The sequence below is a fragment of the Palaemon carinicauda genome, chromosome 40 (assembly GCF_036898095.1).
Source record: "Palaemon carinicauda isolate YSFRI2023 chromosome 40, ASM3689809v2, whole genome shotgun sequence".
Classification (NCBI taxonomy): domain Eukaryota; kingdom Metazoa; phylum Arthropoda; class Malacostraca; order Decapoda; family Palaemonidae; genus Palaemon; species Palaemon carinicauda.
The window spans coordinates 62,667,761-62,692,120 of NC_090764.1; the positions used below are offsets into that span (position 1 = coordinate 62,667,761).

Here is a 24,360-nt window from a genome sequence, read left to right on the forward strand (position 1 = left end):
GCATATATTTAATTCTAACTATTTATAAATATGGATAAATATCCATACAACATCGTGTTCAAATAGAAATAAATTGATTATGCCTATATTTATGCATTTTCAATTCTAACTATGCCTAAATATGAATAGATATCCATACAACATAGTGTTCAAATAGAAATAAATTGATTGTGCCTATATTTGTGCATATTCAATTCTAACTATACCTAAATATGAATAAATATTCATACAACATCGTGTTCAAATAGAAATAAATTGATTATGCCTATATTTATGCATATTCAATTCTAACTATGCCTAAATATGAATAAATATCCATACAACATAGTGTTCAAATAGAAATAAGTTTCCACTCAGTACTGGGAACCGAACGTTGGCCCCTTCTAATGAAGGGCCGGGTCGAGACTAACCATGCCATGAGAGGCTATCTACTGTTCCTTGAAACTCTGGTCAGTGAACAGATGAATCAATAGAATACTAATAGCCAGTAAATAATGTTAGACCCGGTTCTGAACGTCTGAGTCAGGGGTGGCCAACCTGTGGCGGATGCGCCAACAGTGTCACATTTCATGAATACAAGTGTCGAACTATACCCCAAAAGATAGTACATTAAATGACTATTCTTTAAAATTTATTTTTATGAGTTATACAGCTGATCCCAGCCTGTGAATAGGATCACTAACCAAAGTTCAAGGAACATCCAGACTTATGTCCCCTTTCTGTTACAGAAGGTTCGCCTACATGGTTCCCGTCAGGATGATGATGAATCTCTCTGGCCTGCAAGAGAGGCTCTCCGCCCTTGGGTATCAAGGTTGGGAAGAAATGCTCCATCTATAGGTCCCTATCTCCTCAGAGTGTCCTCTCTAAGGTTGGACGACGACCCCATGGACGGGCAGGTAGGTGGGGATGAGTTTTGAGCCTTCAGCTTTGCAATTACCTACGTCACCGACCTAGGACCCTTAATGGATCCTGATGTTCATGTTACCCTGCATAAACCGTGACTGCTAAAAGCAACACATTCTAGGGAAAAGCAAGGGGCTATGACGGAGCTCAAAAGTATGGTGGTGAGTCGGATCCGTTCAGGAACTCGGAAGTTTCCCCCTACAGCCCCAGGCATATCGAAGTAACCTCCTTCGATAAAAAACAACGCATAGAGATTTGCCTTACATGTTCCATATATAGATGGTACCATAAATCTGGATGGCATAGACGTCCTCCCTCTGGGGGACCTAGATTTTACTCCCAGGTACTAGAATTCCCATTCAATGGATTCGTTCGATTGAAAGAGATTGCCATGGTTAGGTTAGACAAGGTACCGAAGGTAACAGTATTATTTCCTAAAGGGCAGGCCCGGTCTGTCTGGACCAGGATGTTGTCAGTCTTGGGGGTACGATAATTCCAAGATCTGCCCTTCCAATTTGACCTACACGTTTGATGGTCTGATCGGGTTAGTTGTGGGAAATACGTTCTGTCTGAGGCCTCTATCAGACAGGAATCGATAGTCGGTTACCCACTCGTCATCACAGCCTTCCTCTGATTCGACGTCTATGCATCCAAATCCCCCTCATCAGGTGGTCTACCTCACTGATTCCCCAGGTACACAGCCCAACCCCGTTGGGATGTTTTACCTGCATACAGCTCTAGATCCGAACCCTCAGGCTCCTCTCGTGGACACCAGAGAGGAAGCTACAGGAGTAGAAGACAGTCTCGCCATAGAGACGGACCTAGGAAAAAGGGGGCTCGGAGAAGGAAAGTACCTAGATTCACCCCCTCACAACGCGGTGGTCCCGGTAGGGGGTAGACTTTACCATTTTCGAGACCATTGGACCTTCGGTCTGTGGGCTCATAGCATAATCTCTAAAGGTTTGAGGCGAAAATGGCCACAAGGTCCTCCTCCTCCACCAGTGACCTTCTCCCAGAAATCCACTCCCATCCTGAAAGAGTACACCACAGGGTTACTCAAGAAGAAGTAATCAAACGGGATCGATCACTGAAGTTCCAAAGCCACCTGTTCACGATTCCGAAGAAAGGCTTGTCGGCATTGAGAGTGGACCTGGACTTGTCAAGCTAAACTCTTGCATTCTCTGCGACAAGTTCCGGATGTTGTCTATCTCTCAGGTACGGACCTTACTTCCCCGTAGGACCGTCACCACCTCTGTCGATCTTACCGACGACTATTATCTTGCGCCTATAGCTCGAAACTTCTCTTCTTATCTGGGTTTCCGCCTAAGCAGGAAAGCCTTTGTGTCCAAGACATGCCCTTTGGCCTCGACATTGATCCCAGGATATTCACGAAACTGGGAGAGAGAGTGTTAGAACAACTCAGGAACCAAGAGATACAGATCATTGCTTATCTGGCCGGTTGGCTCATTTGGGCCCGGCCGGTCATAGAAGGCAACAGAGCTACGAAGGAATTACAGTACTTCAATTTCTCGACAACCTGTGATTTCGGGTCAATCTCCAAAAAATCTCGCCTGCAACCATCAGGCCGCTTAGAATGGTTAGCCATTCAGTGGGACCTTTCGAAGCACACGTTGTCTCTCCCTTCCAAAAGGTAAGAGGAATAGTTTCCAAGATCAAAAAATTTTCTCAAACACAAACAGGTGTCCGAAGAGCCTTAGAAAGTATCCTCGGACTTTTCCAATTCACTTCAGTAACAGATCTCCTAATAAAAGCCAAACTCAAAGACATCAATCGAGTTTGGAGAAAGAGAGCTACAGTACCTATAAGAGACATGGTCTCGAAGATCCCCTCTGTCTTGAAAATGAGACTACGACCATGGTCCGAACCGAAGGACCTCTCCAAATCGGTTCCTCTACAATTACCACCTCCACAAGTGACATTCCATACAGCCGCGTCTCTAAGTGGATGGGGGGGATTACTCCGAACATCAGATATTTCAGGTTCTTGGTCTCTCTCCATGAAACAGTCCCATATCATTGTTCTCAAAGCCATGGCAGTGTTCTTGACCCTGAAGAGAGACTCTCCTCAGAGGTCGACCCACATCAGAGTAGTGTCAGACAGCACAGACGCAGTACACTACGTCAACAGGGGAGGATCCAAGTCACCCAACCTGAATCAGATCCTGGTCACTATCTTCGCCTGGGCAACAGAAGAGAACTAGTTCCTGTCAGCACCTCACCTAGCGGGAGGCCAGAATGTGAGAGCGGACTCACTATCCAGGACGGATCCACTGGAGTCAGAATGGTCTCTAGACATAATTTCATTCCGGTGGATACTCAGGCTCGTTCCAGGCCTCCAGGTAGATCTATTCGCAACTCAGATGAATCACTAACTTCCTTGTTATGTGACCCCAACCCTGGACCCTCGGGCTTATGCCATGGACGCATTACCCCGGGATTGGAACCATTAGAAGAAGATTTCCCTATCTCCCCCAGGGAATCTTCTAAAAACTTTTACACAAAGCTACGCTCCTTCCGGGGCGCAGTGGCTTTAGTACCACCTCACTGGCCAAGAACAGTTGGTTTCCTCTCCTCCTCGAGTTGAAACTCAGTCCCATCCGGATCCCGTTCCTCAAACTGACCCGAGTATCCAAACTCACTGTGTCAGATTACTCAAGGATAGCCAAAACTCTAACTTTGTGGACTACAGGAAGTTGGCAGCTCGTAGAGATGCGAACATTGAACCGGAAAACGATCTCTTCATCGAATGGGACAAAAGGACTCGACAATTCGCCAATATGATTCGGCCGTTAACAACTAGTAGGTCCCCTAAGAGTGCAGACCATACTCGTATGTCCCCGCATTTAGCCATCTCTTTCTTGAGGTTCCTATTTGACAAAGGCCTAACAGTTAGCACTTTAACCACCATCAAGTCAGCTTTGAAGAAGATCTTCCTTGTTGGGTTCAACATTAACCTAGCTGATTCCTATTTCTCATCAACCCCAAAAACATGTGCTAGGCTTCGACCTTCGGTTCGGCCACAAAAGGACTCTTGGTCTCTGAACGGTGTTCTCAAACTTGCGATGGACACGGACAATGAATCCTGCTCTTATATCACTCTTCTTAGGAAGACTTTATTTCTAACGGCTATGGCCTCAGGTGATGGAACATCAGAACTAGCAGCTCTCTCACGAAACCCGGAAAACATAGATTTCCTCCCTTCAGCCGAAGTACTCCTTTTCCAGACAAAGCTTTCCTAGCTAAAAAATGAGGATCCGCAAAATAGGTGCTCCCCTCGGAAGATTATTCTTCATCCCCAGGATCATTCTCCATGTACAGTCACACTCTCAAGCCCCTTTTTAGCTAGAACTGCCACCCGCTCGTCTGGCCCCTTGGTTATCAGGGAACAAGGAGGTACTATTTCCATTCACGGTATCAGGCAACAAATCCTCTACTTCATTAAACATACTAATCCGGAATCATTTCCCCAGGCTCATGATATACGGACAGTAGAGGCCTCCAACAATGATTCCCAGAACAGGGACTTTGATGATTTTAAAAAATATACGGGTTGGAAATCCCCTATGGTTGTCAAACGCCAATATCTAAAGATCTTACAGGCCCTTAAATGCCGACGATGGCAGAGGGGAGCCTTATCCCTCCCCATTAATCTCCTCTTCTTCCTTTCTTCCATCTCTTCTCTTCTCCCTCCTACCCGCCACTCACACCACGTCGCCGCTCTCCTTGGTAGTTCGTTAGCCCTATGATATTTGCCATGTTTAATTCCTATGGTTTAACTATTATTGTAGTTACCGTTCCTTTAATGTTTAGATATACTTAGACATGTAAGGTTTGATGCCTTTTGCGATTCGACACTCAGTTGGTTCCTTGTCGTCATTATTATTTAACCTTACGTTCCCTATGTCATTTGGCTGGTTGGTAATTGGACGATTACTTTATTATATCATAGTATTGTCGTACATGGTGATTGTATTCTCCTCATTATGTTATTAATTTATTGGGCTTGGAAGGCATTCTCTGGTACTTTTTCGCCGGCCGTCACAGGTCGACCCAGAAAAGGGATTTTGACGAAGGAAAAATCTATTTCTGGGGAGAGACCTGTGACGCCCGGCGAAACCCTTCCCGATTATTTTTGTACGGACCCACCCTTTCCTTGCCAAGCCATATGTTCTTGCAGAAGGATGACCTGGTGAGCGCGAGTGGTAGGTGTCGGTAGGGTAACCCAACTGTATTCTCTAGGGCCTGTCACGGCCCTCCCCCTTTGATGAAGGGATTATCTAAATGGAAGACAGCCTGTGAATAGTGTTTTCAAACGCCCTTGTTAGATATACGACACCAACAAGGTGCTCGCGCGAGGGTTGTAACCTCTGCATTCATGCTTTTAATTTTCTCTGGTATATTTGGAAGATTTATATCAGAAAAAGTACAAAGAAGGACTTTTTCGCCGGGCGTCACAGGTCTCTCCCCAGAAATAGATTTTTCCTTCGTCAAAATCCCTTTTTTACTCACTCTGGCCTCAGCCAAAAGTATTAGAGAGCATCATGGTCCCTCTTACGACATCACTCATTCAAGGAGATGAGGGCAGCTCTCGTTCTCCTTCGTCTCTTGAGTTCATGGCTAAGACCTAAAATCCTTCCTTACCCGACTCCAGGTTTTACATCCTTTCAGATTTTGGGTCTTAGGGAGGTAACCGGCAATCCTGATTGTCTGTTATTGTGTCCTGTGAGAGCGATAAGGCGATATCTCAAACGCACACTTGCAGCAAGTCCCCATATAAAACATCTCTTCCTCAGCACCAGGAGGGTAAAGATAATGGGGACCAAAAACACAATCTCTGCATGAATAATGGAGGTCATTCCGTCACCTTCCTCCTAAAGGGGGACACGCCCATGGCATCCAGAAAGAATCTTTCTGTGATGCAGGTTCTTCAAACAGGCATCTGGAAGTGTCAAGCAACCTTCACAGCCCATTACCTGGAGAACTTGACCCATAGGTCACTAGATATGTTCTTTTTGGGACCTGTAGTAGCGGCATAGCAATTGGTTTAGCTACCTTAGCTCCTCTCAAAGGACCATTAGCAGCAAATTGAGGACAGAGGTTACATTTTAGTCTGGGGTGAATATACGAATGACTGGCCTTTTATTTTTTCACACCTTCCCCTCTCTTGGGGTACAACATCCAGCACCCTGTCAGCTGGACTCAATCTGTCTGCAGGTAAGTCCCATGTAGCTATTATATACTGTACTGTAATACCTCAGGTTATGAATTAATTAGTTCTGAAGTGGCTTTCATAACATGATTTTTTCATATAGTGAGTCACTTTACATGTAAACCGCCTAATTCGTTCCAATCTCTACGAACGAAGGCCAAATGGCAGAAAACATTAACACTTGACTGTACAAAACACTTAAAATTAATTTATTTTTCCCTTTTTTATTTACGTTTTGCACTTTCTAAATTTCTTCAATTTCTTCGCTTCCACTTATCCGCTTTTTCGGATCACTTTAATCTTCACCTTGGCTTACTAATGGCCCCTTTGGAAAGTAACAATCCAAAGAAGCTTGTTTCTACCTACTTTTTAACATGTTCCTGAAATGATTTAAGTAAATGACATTACACTAAGCAAGAGACGACCTATGTGAACCTTTTCAGGATGTTTCTTTTCTACAAAATCTGCCAGTTTATAACAGCATCTCCTTAATTTCTGACGTCGTTGTACTCGTATCTCTGTCCTCCTCCCTGCCACCAGAGAACTGTTCCTGAACCAACAATCAGTTGCATGGCCTCCAACTCCTTCAGGTCATCCATTGTAAGCCCCTCTTATTGCTCCTCAAGAAGCTCATTAATGTCATCATCATCGACGACCAGCCCCATCGACCTCCCGAGTAAAACGATTCCTCTACTTCAGGTTGTGGTACAGGTTCAGGATCATCAACGGTTTCCGCTTACCCTTCAGCTAGGCCTACGTTGAATCTCACGACGTCTCATGCGGGAACGGCATCAGGCCACAGCTTCTTCCACGAAGAGTTCAAGGTGCGCCTCAAAATCTCCTGCCAAGCATGATCAATGAGTCTGAGGCATATCACCATATCGAAATGCTCCTTCCAAAGTTCACAAAAGGTGAGGTTTGTGCTGTCAGTGATTTTAAAAATCTCGTCAAGAGATGTTTCGTATAGAGCTTCCTAAAGTTGGAAATCACTTGCTGGTCCATGGGCTGGAGGAGAGGGGTGGTGTTAAGTGGAAGATAGAGAACCTTGATAAAGGAATATTCTAGGAGGATAACTTCCTCGAGGCCAGGAGGGTGACCAGGAGTTTGTCCAACACCAGCAGACATTTCAGAGGGGGATGGTTCTCTTCCAGATAATTTTTAACATTCGGACCAAAACAGAGGTTTACCCACTCGACAAAAAACTGTCTCCTTACCCAAGTTTTTGCAGTAGCCCTCCACATCACCAGAAGCTTCTCCTTAGCACTTTGTGGGCCTTGAAGGCTCAAGGAGTCTCTGAATGATGCACTAGCAGGGATTTCACCTTACAATCCCCACTGACATTGGCACAGAGTGCAGGGGTAAGCCTGTCCTTCATAGATTTATACCCGAGCAGTTTCTTCTCTTCCGCCGTAACATAGGTCCGACGAGGCATTTTTATCCAACAAAGCCCAGTTTTGTCACAGTTGAAAACTTACTGGGGACTGTATCCTTCCTGAAGAGTAAACTCATCGAATTCTTAAGAAAGGCTTCGGCGACTTTCATGTTTGAGCTGCCAATCTCCCCATCCGCACCACCGAATGAATGGCAGTCCGTCTCTTGAATTTCTCAAACCACCCACGTGAACCTTGAACTCCATGGGTGCTTGCTGCGATGTCCCTTCTCCTACGTCGTCTTCGGCCTGAGCACGCACAAGATCACCGAAAATGGTGCTCACCTTGTGGCAGATTATCGTCTCGGTGATCGTGTCTCCAGGGTTTTCCTGATTTCCTTGTCCATAATCCAGAGAAGTCTCTCCATCTCATCATGGATGTGGCTCTTACTAGAAAGGACAGCCTCACCCTTAGAACGTGTTGCTGTTTTGAAGGCTTCCTTCTACAAGGATGGTGCCTTTCGTCGACGGATTTCGGCCATACTCCTTACCGATCACTTTCATCCGCATGTCGCTCATGCTTCTTATCTCCAGCTTCGTCTCCATAGAAAGCATCCTCTTCTTCTTTTCTCGAACATAAGCAACATTCTTGGGGCACGTGGCTATAAAGTTACGGGTTAAATAAAGCAACAAAAAACTATAGGTACGAAATCAAAATCCCCAACACGAAATCAATCTGAACAATAGCATTGCCGAAACGAAATAATCAAGGGACGCTGATATGTACATGTATGTTGGATAAGATGCTGACCAATAGGAGAGCAGGATCTTATGGCAGTAATTAGCATCAGGGTAGGGAGGTAATCAATGGTAGAGCAGGATGATGGTGGCGAGTTTAGTTTGTGCGGCGCGCAAATTTTTAGAATTAATTTTCGGCTGCCGAGCAAATTTCGTTTTGTATTCCAAGTGTTTTTTCGTGATATGAGGCAAAAAAATTTTTGTCTTTTCATGTAACGAGTTTTTCCTATACAGAAACTATCGTATCTAGAGGTTTCACTGTACAGTACTAGTTTTTAGAAGTGTAGTCCCTATACTCCTTACAAGGGGGTGTGAAATGTCTAATTAATACATTGTCATGCGTAGTATATTAGCAAACCTTTTACTTGAATTTTCTTTTGAGTTTTCTTTTCGCTCACTAACCTCTATGGCACGGGACGTTGACCCGCTGGCAGCGTCACGTTACTGGTCAACAAGGTGTAAGGATTCTTCACTCCCTACGCGTTATTATACTTGAGTTTAGAAATCACAGGTAAAAGTTCCAGCCAATCGATCAGGGGACTTCTGCCCTCCTAGAATGTGTTTCCTATGTAAAGAACAGAGGTTTGTATTTTTACAGGAACAAATGACAAATTTGGAAGCAATTTGTATTTTTCTTAGCTATACAAAACTTTACACAAATTTACCTGTCAACACCTACCCCTATAAGTCCTGTCTGCAATCAAAGTGGTATGTCAGTGAGCAAGCAAAGGGAGTGCTGTTTCCCCACTGCCAGATGGTAACAACCAGTCAATTGTTGACACCTCATTCAAATTTTGAACAGCTGGGATCATACCGCAGATATCATACCCCTATGTAAAGAACTCAGATATTTATAGTTAGGAAAAATATAAATTGCTTCCAAATTTATTTTTCTTTATTACTTAAATAATTTTGCATATATTACTTGTATTTTCCTCATATAATCTCATCTGATCTTCAATCATGTAATTTAATGCTTTAAAAGAAAAATCTTACCCAAAATACTTATCACTTGTTGGGTCCCCTTGCCCAAATGGAGGGGTGGTACCCAGTATCTTATTCCTGGGGCCATTTATTCAACTGTGGGTTAGAGGGGATCGAGGTTGTTAGTCTAATAGGAAGTTTGCAGGCTATACCTGGCCAGAGCCCACTAAGGTTACATAACTGGTGCCCAGACCAGGGAAGGGCCTTAGGTGGGATCTCATGAGCCTCAGGTCAATTGCTGGTGACTTGCTTGCTAAGGTTAGATTCGTGAAGCTCCAGTTGGCTACACTGGAGACCATGAGTCGCTGTCATCGCATCCTGCGGCCACTTGGGTCACAATAACTGTAAAAACTAGTGCTTCCTCCACTTCACCAGCTTGGCTGAATATAAATGGTTTTGCACTCCCAAGTGACTAGAGAGGGTCCAGCAATGGGCATACTCCAGTCTCTTTCAGGGTTCACGACTGTACTAGGTTTCTGGGAGTCTCCTTTCTTGTTTATACCTCTTGTTGCAACCCACATTTACTTAATGAAGAAATGGTGAAGGGAGACAGGTCCCTCTTTTTAATAGCCTACATGTCTAATTCTCTATATGTATGTTCGTACATTTACTTTCCCTATAAAATGTAAAGAAACCTCTCTCAATAAATCAGTCCTCTGAAGAAGTATCACAAAACTAGTCAGGACTTAATCGTATATTTCATATTTTCATTTTCCCTGTGGTTCTTCTGCATCTGAGCATCACGTTTTCCTGTGATTTTTACGCAGATATCAAACATATTTTAGTTGATTGTCATGTTTTTAATCTTCAGAGGACAAATTTTCTCCAGGACAAACCTTCTAACAGATATACTGGGACTTGAAATTTTTTTACAAGAGTATTGGTTTATATCATGAGCGTTAAATAATTTTATCAATTCATTTTTTGTAAACCTTTTAATCCATCCTTATTTTGCATTTAGATATTATTGTATGAAAGTTATGTGATTGGTTTTAGAAGTTAAAATGATACCAAATGTGAGAGTACAGGTATGGTTGTTTAATTTGCATTATACAGTGATGAATGGCCTTTGATGCCCCAGTGCTTGGCTTAAGGCCTAAATTTGATATTCAATTCAATTCTCCACATGTGCTTCAGCTGATTAAGGTTTTAGATATTAGGAGTAAACCTATATCTCTTGATTTTTATATGAATGTTTCTTTGGAGAGAATTTTAGTGGTGTCCAAAGGCGTACCAGTTTGGTGTTCATTATCTTGAAAAATCTTGACTTTTTTATCAAGATTATTGTGGTCTAAGTCCTATAGTGTCTGCCTGCATTTTTAACTTTTATTTCAATTCAGTTTTAGATTTATTTCTCGAAATATTGTAAGAAAACAATCTAGAGTCCCATAATGCAAACTGTATTTTGAGATGATTTCCATTATATCCAGACCAACCGAGTAGAATTTTTAGCAATTTATACATTTTAATTTTCTTGTTGATCTATCTCTCCTTCACTGACATCACATGCTCTCTTTTCGAAACCAGTCAATCTTGTTTCAGTGAGTGCATACATATTATTTATATTTTTATATCCGTTAGAGTGTGGGAGTCAGCAATGTGAAGAGGGGATCAAGAGGAGTTTTATAGAACTACACAAAATTCTAAGAATATTTTTTTATTTCTATACTCACCTGCCCACCCTCTTCCCCACTGACTTGTGATGTGGAGGAATAGGGAATACTTTAAAATTCAAAACTGAAGACAGGGAAACTGTTAGCGTGCTACTTATCATTAATCGCTAGGTTGCTTCATTATTTAACTTGGGCCAATTATCTTTTAAAAGAAAAGAAAAAGTAGATAAAATTTCTAAATTTTGGAGGTATAAAGTCAATAAACTAAAGGCTTCTGGAGAAAAAGAAATATTCACTGGTGTGTGTGTTACTCAAGTTCCTAAATGACAGGCTCTGACTGTATAAGCAATCTGTATTTTGGTTTTGCATTAAATCATTTCACTTTGTAGAGTAAAATAAACAAACCTCATCTTACAACAACTCACATTCAAAGGTATCCAAATAGGGTTGTGCATAACATTATTGTCACATAAATCATAAGCTTATGATTCAAAGGTAGGATTTATGGGAAAAAAATTCTAATGCCTTTGGGGGAAATAATATTAAATAAAATATCTATAATTTTTATTAAAGTTATACAAGAATGGTTTTTACTATCTTAATTCCATTTTGAAATTTGTACTATGAATACTGCCACAATAATTTTCTCTTTTTACTCCGTAAAAGTATGCCCTAGATACTGTATACGTCTGCATAAGATGTATGATCACGAGAAAATGCTTGATTACATTTAATTAGCATAATTATGGTCTCTCTTACAGAAGAAAATAGAAAGTATATACTGCATACAAACTAGACAGTTTCTTCTACCAACTTTCTTTTTAGTTTACTAAGGTCATATACTTTTTAGCTCTTTTAAAAAATAGTGCATTTTTTAAAATGTTTAAAAGTGCAATTTAGAAGAAAATAATACAAACCAATCATGTACATTAGAACACATTTGAGATGTTTCGTAAATCTAAGACACTTCTGCCGTAATTTAGAAGAAAACAATAGTCTGCTGGCTGGACCCTGGGTTCCAGCCAGTTAAAATTTTCACTCCTTCCGCGGTTTAGGCTATACCAGTGAGCTATCGATGGAGGAAAGAGGCTATAAATTGTATGTAAATGATGAAGTTTCACTAGTAAAATACATTTTTAATAACAACCACTATTTACATTAGTCTGAATCATTATTTAAGAGGAAGGAATCAGCAACTGAAGTAAACCCATAAAATTAAAAAATTAAAACCAATGGTCTAAAAACAGGATTAATAGTCATTCACCTCTAGATATTTGTTGACTGACTGTGAGCTGAAATGAAGTTGTGTTAAATCTGCTTTCTTGCACCTGATGCAGTGATCAAATCTTATTTCATTCTACCTTTGATGAAAAGCATTACGTTTAATTTACCATCGCATCTCTCATACCCCAGATGTTTATGAACATCTTACACCTCTACTACTTCCTTCCTTACTATAACGTCTAATCCCTACTTGCGGTAAGTCCAGGCACGAACCTATTACTAGTAGGAGCTATTGAACCTGCAGTTTTGCCTTCAGGGGGAGAGGAACTTGATCCCTTGGTCTGAGTAGTTTGAACTACGGAATAACTGTATCTTACACTAGTCTCTCTGTGGATGCCAAGTGGCAGGCCTACCAGTCGTCGTCGTACATCTTCCTGAAGTAGTTTGCTCCCATCTAGCGATCTTAGCTATCGGCGACTCAACTTCTGTCTAAGAGAACAGATTGGGGTATTCAAATCCGAATTCCTCAGACTTTACCTTTCTCCAGGGGGCAATTATTCCATGCATCTGGCCAAGATTACGTCACATCTTTTTAAGACAGTTCCCCATAGATGAACGGTCGTTAAGTAAAAAGAATTCAAGGGCTTTTGACAGATCTTCGTAGGGCATTACGATATGCGAGGACGTCTGGCCGCAGCCCACAAACCACAACAACGATCCGTAAGATCTTCTGTAGTTGCATGGTGGGATATTGCTCTAGACCAATGGTCGAGCTATGAATAGGTTTGAATCACAGACATCGCTGCTATATCCATGTTCATTATTTTTGTGCCTTAAAAAATGAAGGAGAATACAGATATGTCCTCTGTTTGGACGGATGACACTAAGCTAGCCAAGTTCTCTGGGAATGGTAATTGGCTCTGAAAGGCCCCAGAAGGCACAAATTAATTTCACTGCTGAGACAAGGTCAGAGGCGAACACCCTGGGAACCTTTTGGCTCAAAGAGAATTCTCTGAAGCTGAAACCTGCTTGTTAAGTAGGTTTAGTGTCTTTAGTTTGTTTCGAGAGTTTTAGACGGTAAATGAGTTCAAGATTCTGTGGTTGCAACTGAGGCCTGTCTCCCAGCTTTTTTCTAGGAGAAGGATGAGACTCCTAATCCTTGTAGCTTGAGGCGTCTCTGAAACCGACATAAAGGTTCTAAGAGAGTTGACTCCTATTGGGTCAGCACTAGCGCTCACAGCGGTGGCCCCCTTGGTTAGCATTAATCCAGCCATCAAGGTCATAAAGGAGTACCTAATTCGTCTTGAACGTTCTTCCTTTCTTCAGCCGTAAACACATTAAGGTGAGATAAGGAGGCAGGGGTAGGCCGGGGAAGCTTCTTGCCCGCTCAACATGTTCAGCCGAAGGATGGGTTTCTTTTCCCAGATTAGGTCCATTACTGAAAAGTCCCTACTTCGTCTCAGACGTGGGACTCTTCTACACTTCATAGTCAGGTTGACTTTCAAGTCGGACTTAAAGAGTTCCGTTGTAGGCATAGGGTAAAATGTTTGTTTCTTATCTTCACCTTTCAAGATCTGTGAAGGGGATTTCACCTTTCAAGATCTGTGAAGGGGAATCCCCTGAGCAGACGATCATTCTAAGCTCATCAATCATGTCCGTGGGGACATAATTTAGGTCACCATCCGGTCTATTTAGGGAGAATGTCTAAACCTTTATGCATTGTGGAGAAAAGTTATCAATCATAAAACAAGCAAAAGATCTGTCCTTGCAGGGAATACCCTGGAATAAGTTGCAAGTTTGTTGTGCGCGTGAAGAAAATTCTTCACGCGCAGCAAGGTTGTTGCACCGTGACGTCATCCTGTTTAGATACAGTGGTGCGTTCGGATTTGCTGATCTGAATGTTCGGCCTACCTGTATTAAGCTGGCCATACACGCAGAGGATTACCCACTGATTTGACCGCGACTAGCCTGTCCTCTCATCCTGTCATCATGTTTAACCAGACAGGCTAATCCCGTCACGATTGGCAGTACCCCGCCAATTTTTTGCGTGTGTAAGCACGGACTAGTGGCAACTGGGTTGACTTGCCTATTTTGACACGTACAGTATTCCATACTTCATCCCTTGATCAGAGCACTTTTATATTATAATGATACACTGATTGCATTTCTCAATCTTTTGACTTATTACTGTATTAAAACAATTTTTGCTTTATCATTGTTATATCAGAGAAGATTGCTCTTTCTCTCTTCCCAAACTATGTAGTCTCCCAGAGTAAAGTCAAAAGATTAATGAGGGTACTAATTCTGCACAGGTTCCGGTGGGAGGAGATGGTAGAGAAGTTTGGAGGAGTAAACCCGGTCTATGATTAGCGAAGCATTTAATCCGACCTATCTCACAAGATGCGACCCACAGGATCAAACATTGTTATAGATACTTTCAAATTTCTATACATTAACGTGAAAACAAGTACATCTAATTAAAAGTGCAGTAGTGCATCAGCATAAGATAATCTCCAGAAAGGTCTTAAAATCCATTTAGTATATTCCTCCCGGGAGACATTTAGACTCTCGGATTGAAAGGGATAAACGGAAAAGGTAGTCTATAGTGACTTCAAGAGAAATGAGTACACTAACACCGTAGCGGACAAATCACCATCATGTAGAAGCCGACAGAGAATGCCTATCAAGTTTTTTCATATGATTATTTCAAGTCAGATTTCGTAGATTTATATTAAGTAAAAAATAAAGAAAGTAAAAAGTACCAAAATTTGGCATTTTCTAAATTAGATGTAGGCTACCAATTGTACTTGATACCCCGTAATGTACCAAATTTGGTTAACAAATACCAAAAATGTCGGGCATTTCTCACAGGATTGAAGCATCACTCCAGTCCTGCAGGACAAATCGTACGGTCAGTCCTCTGCGTGTATGGCTGGCTTGGAAGAAGAGGCCTGCTTTGAGCAAGAAGGTTATTGGCAACTCTTGTGGGAGAGACCTAGTCGAAGCAGTCCAACCCACCTCATAGTAGAGAGATGGCAAATGTCTTGATTCATTCTGGGCACTCTTTAGAGGAGTTCTGCCAAGGACTCCTGGCGTACAAGGCAGGCATTTTTCATTAATATGAGCTGGAGACTGGTAATCAGGATCTTCCAATAAGGCTACCTTGGTACGGGGAGAAATGATAGGCTCAGCTTTAAGGTCCCACCGGGAACGAGGAGATGCTTTCACTGTTCTGATTGGCGATACTTCTAAAGTTGAACATCTTATCTGAAAAATATGAAAAACTAATGGGAATTTCTCACTGCATAAAATGAGAATTTCTCTCTAACTCCCATTGGGATGAGACTCGGCAAGTAGATATCTTGTTAAGTTTCCTGCAACAAGAAAAATATTTCTCCTATTGGGAGGTAGTCTACTCCCTACAGTATTTACATAGGAGATTCTCTTGAATATCTCTTGTCTAAGCAAGAGGGACTGGGAAAAAAAATGTAAATACTGAGATTTATTAGACATAAGCATTTACTCATAACTCACAGTTAATGAATAGTCATTCAAATGACCGTGAATTAAAAAAAAAAAAACACGTAAAGAAAGCTAAACACTAAAAGGGTAAATGAGATGAATGTGAAAGTCTCGATCGTAGCGAGGAAGTGAGGGCACAACCTCTTTACTTGCTCCTTGCGCATGTGCTACGTTTACCCAGCAGGAAGCATGATCCAATCAACCAAAATTTTGATTGGCTGGTCATAGAAAACATGATTAGTAGTAACCCATATAAATGACTCAGAAGTTTGTATCTACATAGGAATGCATTCTATTTTTCCTCTCGGTTAAATATGTTATTATTACATTTGCACATTATTTTAAGAACAAAAGCCTGACTTGTCAGGATGATCAAGCAAATGACCAAGCTCTATCACTCAAGTCACTAATTATACAAATGTGTTCCTCTATCCAAAATTTTCATGTATTCCTTCTACTCTGGATGACATATCTCTTGCATCACAGTAAATGTCTGCTATTTATTCAAATCCAATAACAGCATGAATTAATCGCAAAGAAATTTTTAATTATACAAGCTATATTATACTTATTTGGATATTCATTTAAAATTTAATAATAAAGATACCTCTACAAAACGTACAAACTTACACCTCTAAACGCATTGCATATTTTCGAATTACTTTTTGAAAATAAAAAAAAACCATACAACATACCTCTCCGTCTTCGGCATTCATTACATATAATCAAATAGTTACCTCATTAATAGCTAGTCATTTTGCTGAAATGATACTCAACGATTACTTCCAACCAGATGGTTAAACATTGTAATGATCATACAACATTGGAACTGTACTACATAAAAAAAGTCTGCTAATAATTCTCTTTTGGGGTTTGAGAATGCTGTAGATATTTCCCTAAATTTCAACATACTAGTGTATACCCTTAAAAATCCCAATTTCACCACAAAATATAAATCCGAAAATCAACCTGAACTTTTTGGATGAAAATTTTTATTAGAAACGTTACCACGGTTTTGCTTTAAATATTTGTAGATTTTGAAAATAAACTTTCATGTGACTGCGACTATTTTATAACAATAATAACTTATTTACAAAAAATAATAAACAAAAGCCACTACAAACTATTCATTGCACAGTAATTGTTTGAAAAATAAGATGTATTTAAATATAAGGGATCATCTTTGATCTTGTACAATAGAATAATGCAGAGAAATAAAAGTGAAGGTATTTCACATAATTTACCATACATCAATAACATGTCTTACCCACATCTGGTAAATTATATTATGATACTGACCTGGTCTAATATTTGTTATTTTTTTACAAGCTGTACAAGTTTGTTAAAGAGATTCTGGCTTAGAAGCAAAGCACTGGAGCACTTTCAGATTTTGGCATTTTGAAGCTGGTAGCGATATCAAAATATCACAAGATAACATAAAATCCAAGCTAAAAATGGACTGACTTAATTTTGCCACTTATCTAGGCAGATTTTGTAACTACCACATACCAACTAGAGGTGAGGAATATTTCTAGAATTAAACATGAACAGATAGTTGGCAATAACTACCCACAGAAAGGGGCAATAATTACAGTCTGTATTAGATGGCAAACACTAGTTTGTAAGAAAAAACTATTCTTTGCAGCATCCCTTAGGCCCCAGCTGCATTGCTCACTAAGTTTGACTTCATTCCTTCTAATTAGTTGTTCTACTTTTTCCAATCTACCTTCAACTCTTTTTTAAGAGAAAAAAATCCTTCAGATAAGTCCTGTGATAGTCTACAAATATCATAGAAGTAGCGATTTTATTATTGTAATTGTTGATTAATAATAATTATAATAGCAATTCATTACTCGACATCAATAAGAGACATATTTTTACCTCAACATCAGGTTCTATGTATCAAAACTTCTTCATACAGTGAAAATACAGTTTAAAATTACTACATTTACGGAATGGTTACAAAATACTTATTATAAAAATAAATACTCCAAATTTGGAGAATATGAATTTAAAATAAAATGGTCTTGGCTTCACAGTAAATTATAAAACAGTTTAATAAGTACAATGAATAATGATTAATCAGATGTATGTACTTATATGAAATTTTAAACTGGATCATTTCTACATTTTCAACAATACAAAACTAATAAGAGACATTTTAGTTGGTAGAAACCTTTTTAAATTTATCTATTAGCAGCTCTAGCTCTTTTATAAAATTCTACATTCCAAAACAAAATACTGATGGTGGGATATGCAGTCAAGTAAAACTGCATGGTTGAATCTTTTCTCAGTGGAATACATCTTACACAAGGACTTGATTAATTCAAAATTATATTATTGCATTACTCACTGGCATCAAGATCTATTGGTACTGTAAATCGTGCAAGAGTCGAACGACCATTGGCACTGGAGACTGCTGAGTAGAGTTTTGTTCTACTGTCTGAAACTGGAAATTTGTGTAGGGGTTATGATGTTCCATTAGACCTTGATGGTGGATCATAGATGGATTTGCTTGGGTTGGTGGAAGCATGTTGGTTGTGTGATGAGCTGGTGCAAAAGTTGACACTCCTGTGGCTGGAATAGTACATGCCATTGGCTGAGAGTATGTTGGATGGACCATATTCATAGGAGGAGTCATAGGTTTTTGCTTGAGTTTCATTTCCCTTGGGGGAAGCATCCCTGGCGGCGGAGGCGGAGCACTTTCTGGCAAGTTTAACTTACGACGCTGGTTAGCACCAATATAAACAGTTTTGTGAACCTTCTTAACGTGATCTGAAATGTGGCTTGGCCCATGGAAACACTTGCCACAATGTGGGCATTCGTACGGAGTCTCGCCAGTATGCTTCCGACGATGATATTTGAGATGTGAGCATACCTTGAAAGCTTGACCACATATATCACATACGTATTTCCTTACATTTTCATGGACAACCCTAATGTGTGTTTTTAAATCACTCGGACTACAAAATCCTTTACCGCAGATTTCACATACATTTTTTCGACCCTCTGGTCCACCGTGCATACGACGTCGATGAGTGACCATGTTGGTGAGACTATGGAAAACCATTTTACATTCGGGACAAGGATGCTGCACTTCTTTAGTATGAACTGCATTTATGTGAATTCTCATCGCTCTAGAATCAGAAAAAGGTTTACCACATACTTCACACATCACTTCATTTTTCCTCACCTTTAAATGAACTCTCTCAACATGTTTTCTGAGGTCACTTGGGCAGATAAACCCTTTGTTACAAATATCACACAATAACTTTCGAGCCTCGTCTCCTTGGTGCACTCGTCGGAAATGATTCTGCATGTTTCCTTTCTGGTTGAATGTCTCTTTACACGTAGGGCACTCATACACCTGAACTTTTTCATGTATAGTTTCTATATGAACTTTTAGTCCAGTGGGACTAGAAAACTTCTTATTACACAGCTTACAAATATACTGACCTCGTTCTATACCCATATGAATAACTAAGCAATGTTGTCGGAGCTGCATGAAAGTGTCAAAGACTTCGTCACATTCAGTGCAAGGATAATGTATCTCCTCTTGATGGGCCTCAGCTAAGTGAGTCTTAATATCCTGAAATTTTTTCATGAGCAGAATTACAAAACTTTTCAGCTTGTGAACAAAATATTGATTAGTCTTCCCAAACCAATAGCTTGCCATAAAAAAAAAAAGAGAGAGAGAGAGAGAGAGAGAGAGAGAGAGAGAGAGAGAGAGAGAGAGAGAGAGAGAGAGAGAGAGAGAGAGAGAGAGAGAGAGAGAGAGAGAGAGAGAGAGAGAGAGATATGCTTCATAGCTATTGACAAAATCTATTCCAATGATATGTAATATTTTTAATGCAATAAACAAGTTACCTTGAGTATTTTTAATAATATATACTGTACCTTTTAGTTAGGGGTCCTAAATTGGTTGTATTTTGGATTAGATTTATAGAATTTGGGCCTTATAGCCTGGTACTTGGGTCAAAGTGCAAATGAGAGGAAAACCATGCAGTTGTACTTGTTAAGTTAAAAGAGGTTGGAGAACAAGATTGACAAAAAAAAAAAAATGCATTTTGATCACCGAGATTGGTTTCATCTGTAGATATAGGTACGCAAAAAACTGACCTTTTATAAAATTCATTATTTCTATCTTACCGTTCATACTGGTTCATTCTTGTATTTGGTGAAATGTTGACATCTACCCTAAAATCTAAACATTCTTTCACAGCAATAATAACCTTGTCCCTCCTGTGGAATATTGAATTGATATGTAGTTCAAAATCCTTGACATTAATATTCAGTGGGAGGTGGAATGAAACAATATAAATGTCAGTCGAGTATAGAAATAAATTCTATTATCAAAATTCCATTTTTTTCTAAGAGCCTCTATTGACATTTATACTGCTGAATTCCACAAACCGAGATTAGTGAAGGGAAGATAGAAAATAAAACACTTTAGACTAAATAACTAACACCAATTATCTGAGCCTCATCTTCAATAAACATTAGCTACCTAGTCTCACGCAATAATTTGCAAATCCAGATGAGAAAATCTAATACTAAATGCTCTTGAGGGACTAAACACAATATCAAAATAAAACAAATTAGGATTAATTAGTGTTTTTCCCAAATATACAAACCTAAATCCATCTAAAAATAGGAGTAGATTCAAAAAGCTTTGCTGACCATCTGGGTAGAATACAAAGAAACCCCTGTGCCCTGAGGGTGCCTGGGGAGTGTGAGATGAAGGGGGGGGGGGAACCTATATCTTCTATCGAGCAGTAGGTACTATTATAGATCCTGTCTGACAACAGGGCTTCCTGGGAAAGGCAGGAGGCACGTGAAACTGTTTTTAAAGGGATTCAGGTTTGTACAGTAAGGAAAAATAGAAATTAATCTCCATTTATTATGTATCCAAATCCTCATCCTTTTAAAAATAGAAGACTCATCCTTAGGAGGGAGAAAACCCTCCTGTCTCTGATCTCCAGGCAAATAGGTAGCGTGTGAGAGAGCTTCTGGATCCTTGTCCTATCTAGGGAAGGGAGGGTCAGAAACATCCGGCACAAGAAATTCATACTAAACTGCAAAGTTTGGGTAAACACTTTACAAGACTGTGGGTCTATCCGATGTTTGTCGTCTTCTGTATTCTGCAGGGACTTTGGAGTTGTTATGAACAACTGCATGAAGGAAAATTAATACTCCTAGCCGTTTTCTTTTCCATTTTCCTTTCCTTTGGTCCTTTGTACTTTCCAGGGTTTGTGAAAGTAGGCTATCTTTTCCACAATCCCGCTCATAGCACTTTGTTCACCGACAAGTTCTTTTTAAACGCTAGGGTTATTCTAATTCGCCACACCTTGGGCGCTTTGATTGACTTGGGAGGTTTGTTTCCCCTGGCCTCGTATGCTTTTTTAATTGTCTCCCTTAACCAAAAAGAGACTGTGTTTTCCATATCTCAATTTTCCTTAGTCCGCGTGCTGACAAAAAGGTTCGATATACCTGACATACTCGACCTGGTCCTTTTGAGGTAGGCTCTAACTGCAATGATTTGACATGGGATGTGGTCCCCATGGTTGTCCAACATGATTTTCAATGCAGTGATCAAATACTCAAACTTGCCATCAAAGATTAAGGGGGTTTTGAAATTTTGCGACTAAGTCTGAACCGAATCAGAATGATTTCTTTCTAATCCCTTGAGAGGTTTATTCAGTATGAAAGACCATGAATTTTGCTCACCCTCTTAACAGAATATGATTTTGATGATAAAGTGTCTGTCGGTTGTCTCTTGGAGTGGCTCGAAAGGTTTGCCTTTGAGATATTCTATGACCTTCCTGACATTCCACAGAGGTAGGCAAGCCTGACTGCAGGGACATTTTTATTCAAAGATCCTAATCAACATGGAAATTTGATTGGAGTCCCTCAGGTCGAAGCCTATGAGTCGAACAACTTGACCCAGTGCTGCTCTATACCCGTTGATAGCTGGTACTGAAAGAACCTCGTCCAGTCTGAGGAAAACGAGGTAGTTGGCTATTACACTGATCGAGGCTGAGGTTGGTGCTATCCGTTTCCTGTTCCACCAGTCACAGAAGCACATCCATCTAGCTTGATACACTGAAGAAGAGGACTTCCTGAAGTATTACCACATTTCCCTCACTGCCATTGTTTTCCGAGGAGGAAGTGGATAATCTCCATACAAGAAGAGACAGGGACGGCAGGGCATTGCGACATCTATTCATGTGTGGTTGTCATAGCAGATCAGGTCTGAGGGGAAGATTTTGTGGTTCTTCCACTAGGAGGGAGATTAGATCTGGGTACCACTTCATATGGGGTCAGCTTGGAACCACGAGAGTTATACTCAGATTTGGTGGAGACATAACCCCGTTTATGACCTTTCTCAGGAGGCAGAACGAAGGGAATGCGTATATATCCATCCCAACCCTGGGGTACTGAAAGGAGTCTTCAAAGTATGCTTTTGGGTTCGTTACCAGGTACTACATCGGGAATTGTGGTCGAGTTGGTCTCAAACAAGTCAATTGTTAGCGAGCCCTATGTGCATAACGAGGTCTTTTGCTACCTGTGAGTGAGAACCATTTCGACTCGATAATTTGCACCTTTCTTAGTTTGTCCAAAACTACGTTCCTTTTCCCCGGGATGAATCTCACTGTCAAGCCTACACTGTTGGTTGCCACCCAATCGAGTACCTCTGTGGATAGATTGCACTGGTTGTTTGATGGCATCCCCCTTGTTTGTTGATGTAGGACACTACCGTTGTGTTGTCGCTCATCAGGGCAAGTTATTGTCCCTGAAATTTCCGGGCGAAGGTTTTCAAAGCTAGGATGGCCGCTTTCATTTCCTGCTCATTTATGCGGAGTTTCTGCTTGTCCTCTAACCATTTCTCGTGTACTGTTATAGTCACCAGGTGTGCACCCCAACTTCCTTGGAGGCATTAGTGAAGAGTAGTGTGTACGGGGGAGGACATTCCATAAGGGTGCCCTTTCATATGTTCTCCTCCTTGATACACCAGTGTTGGACCTTCCTTGTGTGTTGGTTAATGGTTATCCTCTCGTTCAAGGAACCCGACACCCTCACCCATTGGTCTTGGCACAAATGCACCGACCATTCGCGGTGCCTTTCATTGGGCACTAGTTTCTCCAAGGAGGAGAGGTGACCTAGAAGGTGTTGCCACCGTTTGGCTTTAAGGTCCGGGTGACTGAGGAAAGGTTCTACCATCTTCCATAGTCTTGCAATCCTGTCGGCTGAGGGGAAGGTTCCCGCTACCACCAAGTCCAACCTCATCCGTAAGAAAATTATCATTTAAGACAAGAGGAGTTGGTACTTCTCCCAACTGATTGTGATACCCATCTCCTTGCAAAAGGTTAGGAGTTCGTCTCTCTGCCTCTCCAAGGTGGTCTTTGAGGATAAAAGGGATAACCAGTCATCTAGGTAGCTGAGAAGTCTTGTTCCCTTGGTGTGAGCCCCTGTCAAAACCAGGGAGAAAACCTTTGTAAATACCTGAGGGGCCTTGGAGAGTCTGAAGCAAGGGGTCTGGAACTGGAATGCCCCTCCCTTCCAACAGAATCAAAGATCAAGGGACAGCATGAAGTCCTCCTTCCTGATTGCTTCCATGACCGTTTTTGCTGACTCCATCTTGACTGGGATCTTCTGAATGAAGGTGTTCAATAGGGAAAGGTTGATGACTGGTCTTTATCCTCCCGTGGCCTTCTCTACTGGGAAGAGACGACTGTAGAACCCCAGAGACCCGTCCGTCACTGGCTGCGGGGCCTCCTTCTGTAGCATGGTTAAGACCTCTTGCTGGAGTGCGAGGTCCAGTTGCGGACCCTAGGGATATGCCTGCTTTGTCAACATTGCTCAGGACAGGAGTGGGAGAGTTCATGAACGGGATACGGTATCCGTCTTGTAGGACCAGGACTGTTCAGTCCTCAGCGGCCCCTTCTCCTACCATTTTCTCCGGTGGTTTGCAATGCAAATGCTTGGAAAAGGAAGTGATGGGGATCGCCCTTCTAGGTACAGCGCGCTCCCCTTCTGCTACTAAGACTTTACTTCAAAAACTTGATCCCAGAAAACCCATTCATTTGAGACTGGGGTTACCTACAGAACCAAAACTTTGGTAAAGAATATGACTCATCCTCCTGACTCTTTGGGGACTAAGATCTAGGACAGCACTCATGCTCAGGCCACTGGCTTTCCTCGGAGTAAATAACTGATATCAAAAAGATATTTTTCTTTTTAATCTTTGATACATTACCAGCCTCCTTGATAGTAGAACTGATAGTAGTTACATCTTCATTAGTAGCCTGGGTATTTGATAGTTTTATTGAAATATATAATAGGCAAACAAAACAAACCTTTTTTTTTAAATGAGCAGAAAATTCTTTACTTGACACAACTCCGTAAAGTGTCAAAAGATTTAGAACATTTACTTGAATCTTGACTGTATTGCATACACTTGCAAAGTGAATCTTAGAAGTATATACTGTATATCACAAACAAGAACTTTAATTTCACATTCTATATTGTATAAACAAAGAATAATTATCCAAAAATTCTTTATCTGGTAAATATTTCAGCAAAGAAATTAAGTTGCAATGTTACTTTTTGAAAAAAATTTAAATTATCAAAAAACTCTGAATATTCATAAAATTGAATTCCACATGTGACAAGTTTATGTTTCACAACAGATTTCATTGTGGTAAGCTAGTGAGGCAA

General features: G+C 40.7%; 1 protein-coding gene across 4 annotated transcripts in view; it reads right to left on the minus strand.

The window, feature by feature from the left end:
- Nucleotides 1-16,795: 16,795 nt before the first annotated feature.
- The window catches only part of LOC137631814 (uncharacterized), a 167,287-nt gene continuing 159,722 nt past the window's right edge, over nucleotides 16,796-24,360 (minus strand). For all 4 annotated transcript variants that reach the window (XM_068363807.1, XM_068363810.1, XM_068363809.1 and 1 more), the window contains exon 6: nucleotides 16,796-19,231. In XM_068363807.1, the coding sequence (XP_068219908.1) occupies nucleotides 18,008-19,231 (1,224 nt within the window). In that variant the 3' untranslated portion in view covers nucleotides 16,796-18,007. The remainder of the gene's footprint in view (nucleotides 19,232-24,360) is intronic.